This window comes from Cryptotermes secundus, unplaced genomic scaffold, assembly GCF_002891405.2.
Source record: "Cryptotermes secundus unplaced genomic scaffold, Csec_1.0 scaffold1297, whole genome shotgun sequence".
NCBI classification, from domain to species: domain Eukaryota; kingdom Metazoa; phylum Arthropoda; class Insecta; order Blattodea; family Kalotermitidae; genus Cryptotermes; species Cryptotermes secundus.
In genome coordinates, this window is record NW_019732392.1 from 410,297 (window position 1) to 416,296 (window position 6,000).

Sequence of the window (6,000 nt, forward strand, 5' to 3'; positions counted from 1 at the left end):
GGTGAAATGCAAGTTATTAATTTGTAGAGTATACACGAAATTCGAGATTAATATTGATTAAAGATTTAGTAAAGTAATATTCCGTAAAGAATCACTAGAACCAATAACATCAATACTATTTATTACGCAACACAACTCTGTTGCTAAAATAACACATTACTTTTTGTACAAACTAGTTGACCGTATAATGGGTTATACAATTAGAAGTAGAACAAGTAGAACAATATTTCACTGAACTGAATTAAGATTCTTAGCCTGTTTTCTTTTCCTTATTTTGAAAAAATGAAAAGAGGCTTATGAGGTCACCTTGTTGCCTGTGTTTTTGTGTCCCCCTCATTTTTAGTCATGTTCGCCTTGCTGTCGATGTATCTGTGTGCACCCCTGTTGTTGCTAGGCAACGGGTTATTTCTGTGTCTGTATGTTCCTCCATAATTCTTTCTGTGTGGTCCGTGTCATGTCAAAGGAAAAAAAGACAATTAGTTCTTCCCAGAACCTCTTGTTTCTTTTTTTCGGAAGGCCCCAGACCAGGGTGAGGCAGGCCTTTTAAAGCGATTGGGCTAAACCATCGAAAGGAGTGGATTTTGATGATGTGTACACGAATCCGGAAGTCTGTGTCCACACCAGAGGTATGTCTGTTGCAGATATGTTCCGGAAGTACGGAAGTATTGTGCGTGAGAGAGCGCTGTGGAACTTCCCGGTAGTGAGTCTGTTGGAGCAGCGGGACATCGAAGTCGTTTTCAAGCACCAGAGCAAGTTCCCGCTGCGACCCCCAACAGAAGTCCTAGCGTGGTATCGCCAGTCCCGGCCAGACCGATACACCACACTGGGACTCATCAACGAGTATGTTCAAGCCTCTAGCACACTTGTCTCCACAGTAACAGGATTGGGATAGTTTTTTATGAGAGCGCTGGTTCTGAAGATTTCTGTCTTCTGGAATTTAACGCCATGTAGTCCTTTGAAAGTCAACTGACGCTTTGGAGGAACATGTCACCTCCATCTTCAGGGTCGAATAAGCCAAGCAAGGAACCAGCGGGAAAGCAGGTGGCAAACAGTGCTCATATTGAAGAAAGCAGTCTTCTGGGATTTGGCACCGTGTATAAGTGGTGTTAACCGACGTTTCGGAGGAACGTATCGCCTCCAGCTTCAGGGTAGAAGAAAAATATAAAAATTCTGCAAGCGAAGAGACCGTGAGAACCGGTAAAAGGCGATACGTTCCTCCGAAACGTCGGTTAACACCACTTATACACGGTGCCAAATCCCAGAAGACTGCTTTCTTCATAGTCACCGCCGTGAAAGCCTCAAATCTTACACAATGCTCATATTGTTCGACCCTGAAGATGCGATTATACCCCAGAAGCTAGAATTCTTTGACGACTTTGATTTTCTAGAACATAATGCATGAACTCTTCGAACCTGCAGATGGAAGCGACATTTCCATCTGAATGCCGGATTTCCCGGCACTATATCCCAGAAAGCCATGCTCCACAGTGACAGTTATGAGAACCTCAGATCTAGCATAATAAAGTTTGTTGCAAGCCAGTGAATTTGTACAAGTGTTCTGAACAGTACACCCGTGCGCCCACAATCCGTCGAAGCTAATCGGTTTAAGCAAGATAATTTCTGAATAGCGAAAAGTGAAAGAAAGGTGGAGTTGTCCTATGCTTGATTAATTACGCGTTATGCCACGAAGACATATGGGGGAGTGGAAGTACAATTCCAACATTCTTGACCTCGGCACCAGATGGAGGTGTGTGGTCAGCTTCAATCCCCGGGCGCTTTACTCCCGATGAATAGGTCCCGTTACATATAGGACATGAGCTAGGTGGGCCCCAGAGGAAGTCTGGACGTTATTGATAAGGAAAAATTCTCTCTTCCCTGCCGGGAATCGAGTACCAGTCGTCCAGCCGGTGCTCTCGCCATACGACTCCGTTCTGAGAGGGAAAGTCTATTGGAAATAATTATTTTAATTAACTAACTCCACAGAATAAAATTCTTATTGAGAAACTGGTGGTCACTCAACTCGTAGCTCATTATCATGTCATAAGGACAGACCACTGGACCCCATGCTCAGCAAGGTCCGTTCTATTTAAGGTCTATCTTAATATTTTTAACAGGAAACCGTTGAACAGAGGGGAGCCCGGGTAGTTCAGTTCGGTTGGTACATGACAAGGCTAAGGGATGGACCAGCGGGGTTCGATTCCTGGCACGGCCAAGGATTTCTATATCGCCAATGCTGTATCTTTCCCCCAACCGTATTCTTCTGTTCACTGGGTACCGGGCTTCTTTCTCCAGCTTATGGGTGGACTACGGGATAAAATACCGAGTTTGATTCTCGTCAGAGGCAGGGTATTTTTCCTCGCCACCCCGCAGTTTCTGTTCAAGGGACACGAGAGGTTCTTCTCTAGGGCAATTCAGCCAGAATAAGCCTGGCATGAAACTGGCCTCATCACGCACCTCTGTCTAATGCCGATATTGAGACCTCCAGGCCCTCATGCACTTTCATGGAATTGTACGTGCTTACTCAGTCTGTCGGCAGAGACAGTGCAATAGGCCGCAGTCAGCACCACGTCTATCGTTCGGGTGATAATGTGATTGGTTGTGATAGTCGACATGCAGTGAAGACTGCTTGAATTAGTGGGCCACTTGCAAATAAGATCTTAAACTGAACATAACCATTCTGTTTCAGACAAGGCGAAAAGTGGCACATGTTGAGGTCTGTTCTCACCCCTGAGCTCACTAGCGCCAAGACTATACAGCGGTTCCTCCCAGAACTGAACCAGGTGGTTGAAGATTTTATGTCATTTCTAAGGACAACACGTGACAAGCATGGCGTAATCTCAGGATTCGAGGAACTGGCTAATAGGATGGGTTTAGAAAGTGAGTCTATATTTCGGAGTTAAGCTCATTGAACTTTCATTATGCAAGGATACGCCATTTCCCAAATAAAATATACCCAAAGGATGTTCTTTATTTTAAGTTCCTATTAACAAACATGCAGACTCACCACAAAGATTAGTTAAACAAAACCTGCATTCATAGTGAGCTGAAGCACGACAACAGTCCATTAGATTCTAAAGGGTTCTGGTGATCTGAGATTCTGCACTTTGTGCATCGTCCGGTATTCTAAAAAGAACTAGAGAAACAATGTTTCGGAAATTGGCTCTGTTTCCTTCCTCAAGTAAGAGGGTGGGAGACCAGTGATTGAGGTTAGCTCTTTCTAGAGGACCCAACAGTGTAGGTGTCTCCCAGCCCCTTCGCCTGAAGACAGAAACAGATACACTTTCCGAAACGCTGTGTTCTTTTGTGTTCACTGAATTTGTTTTAAAATCCACCTGTGTTTCTTGTCTGCAGGCACATGCACCCTGATCTTGGGGCGACGAATGGGATTCCTCGAGCACGAAGTGGACGCGAAGGCGTGCAGGCTGGGCGCAGCCATCAAGGGTCATTTCTGTGCCTCACGTGATACCTTCTATGGGCTCCCATTCTGGAAGGTTTTCCCCACTCGGTCCTACAAATTATTCGTGGAAAGCGAGGAGAAGATCTACGAGTAAGCATAAATTCAATATGCATCGCGTTGAACTGTGCAGGTTTCACGGTTACAAACCCATCCGAAATGTTTCCATCTCAGCAAGTTTTAGGGCCGCACTTTTGCATTTTTCTTTGGTTTTCTGATACAGAAAATGCATTCCAAAATAAGTTCAGAATAAAAGTACATACCAATACTTTTTTCCACGGCAGGGAAATATTTTCTAGAAAACTAATAGTTACTCACCTGTTCAAGACATTTTCTACATTTTATGGAACACGACGGTTCATAAACATGTTATCAAAAGCCCACCACTGGACCCTATCTTGAGCCAATTGAATCGAAACATCACCACCAGAGTCTATTTTTGTTTAATATTATTGTCACGATTTATGTAGCGTGTCTATAGACAGGTCTTGGATTTATGACTCGATTTCTTGCACACTTTGATACAATCACGTTTTCACTGCCGTTTCTTGGTAGCGGCTTCCAACGGCGAACGTTCCCCTTCCTCAGCTACCAGCTTCTAACAGCAACAGCTCACAACGAGTGAACTCTTAGTGGTTCTCTAAATGAGTGCAACTTAGAGTCAAAGTCAAAGTCAAGTTACAACCGGCGGTCAGTCAGCCAGTCTCTCTTGGTGTCGAGCCTCCATCTGAGGCCCAAGACGAGATTTTTATTACTTTCAGAAAATTGCGAGTTTGTTGATGTAGGTGGCCTCTCTGACAAGAGGACGGTTTTATCGTTTCAAATTGCTGCTGGCCTTCGCCAACACAGTCATTGTCGGGTCCGAGTCCCGCGGGACTCCTGGCCAAATTTTACTGTCTCAGAATTGACACTCCCCCAACCTGGAGGGCCATGCCTCCGAATTTATATCCCCCAGGAACAGGGTGGCCCAGTTATGCCCCCAGGCACTGGGTTCCCTTTTCGTAGCCTCCTGCGACTCGCAGACCTACCGTGGAGGTATTCGAACCCGCCCCACTCCGGGAACTCTGAAACTGCTAACTGGTCTGCTTATAACATCACGGAACGGACCGCTTAGAAAACGTATGTTGCTTAAATGCAGTATTCTATCGTTACCGTGAAAACGTGCTTGTTTTCGAAGCCATTACTTAGCAATGGCTGTTATATAGTTGCTTGTTTCTCAGTTGTTGTCTTCAATGGATCCACACGCCACAATATTATAAGTTGACTAGGCGTTTTCTTAAGTTCACATAATCAGCTAATTATATTGATTCTTATGGGAGAACCGTACGTTTCGGCTTAAGAACGTCTCATCTTATAAGACCGTGTAGCCTGATGGAAGTTTACCAGTGTTTCGGAGGAACCTTCACTCCTATCATTGAGACTGAGGCTTCAGTTTGGAGCGATACATTAATAAACGACCCACAACTTTATACAGAAGACCGTAAATTGAACGGTACCCAGAAGACCAGGGTTTTTTCTGATGTCATTTTTCTAACTTCTGGACTCTTTTTCAGTATAGTATCAGAGATGGTCGAATCTGCCCTGACAGAAGAGAGAGAGATGTGCTCTGTTGATGCGGTTAGCAGCGTGTTCATGTCCATACTTAACGCACCAGGTCTCGACGTCCGCGAGAAGAAAGCTGCACTAATAGATTTCATTGCCGCTGGCATGCAGACGGTGAGTTTGGTCATGTTCAGTGTTTGTTTAGCGCCTCTGTCTGCCACTAGCCGAGACTATATAGCTTGCACTCACATGGTACTATCCCGGCGTTGGCATGGTAGACTATCGAACACTACGAGAAATCTCAATTGAGATAGCCCATGTCCTGGCCGAGATTCGAATGAAGCACCTTAAGAGTACAAGTCAGAAGCTCTTCCGCCTGAACCAACTTGAACTGTGCCACGTTGAATTAATTACTGTCTCAAAGTAATACTTCTGGAGTTCTAACCATGTCTTTACGAAAACTATTCTTGTCGCATGACGCCATGGTGTCAGGCAATTTCTCTTACTGTGTTGTATGACGGTATGCATACTGACCAGGCGCCGCGAATGACAGTATTGGCTGTGACGGTACTGACTTGATTATCCCTGAAAATGTCAAAATTTTCGGTCGGTACGTAATTTTACGGCACTTAGTGAACTGCATAGGCTGCTTACGTTTGATGGAATGAGAGTATGATTATGGGCCTATATGCAGGGCTCCGATGGTTCCTGTTAAATGTTCATGGTAACATAATTCAAACGTGCCCACCTCCGAAAAGTTCATCTGGGAATAGGCTCAGGTTCTTTTATTCGGGAGGTATCATCATTGGAATTTTAGTCGAGTACCCGGCCGTCCTGAATGCATTTCCTCAGCTCTTAACAGGCAAAATAATTTGAGGTAGGCCACGGTGTCATCTCCTCCTCTACCTCCTTTATAAATCACTAAACTCAAACGCACTCTTCATTCGACTTTATATAAATTCTGAAGTCCAAGCAGCATCCTGGAACAATCCACGAATCAACAG

General features: G+C 44.7%; 1 protein-coding gene across 1 annotated transcript in view; it reads left to right on the plus strand.

Annotated features, from left to right (window-relative positions):
• Positions 1–6,000, plus strand: part of LOC111867707 (ecdysone 20-monooxygenase) — a gene marked incomplete in the record, with an annotated part of 39,487 nt that overhangs the window by 22,978 nt on the left and 10,509 nt on the right. Inside the window, 4 exon segments of the mRNA XM_033752786.1 lie at positions 642–840; positions 2,687–2,877; positions 3,352–3,547; positions 5,008–5,137. Coding sequence (XP_033608677.1) covers positions 642–840; positions 2,687–2,877; positions 3,352–3,547; positions 5,008–5,137 — 716 coding nt within the window.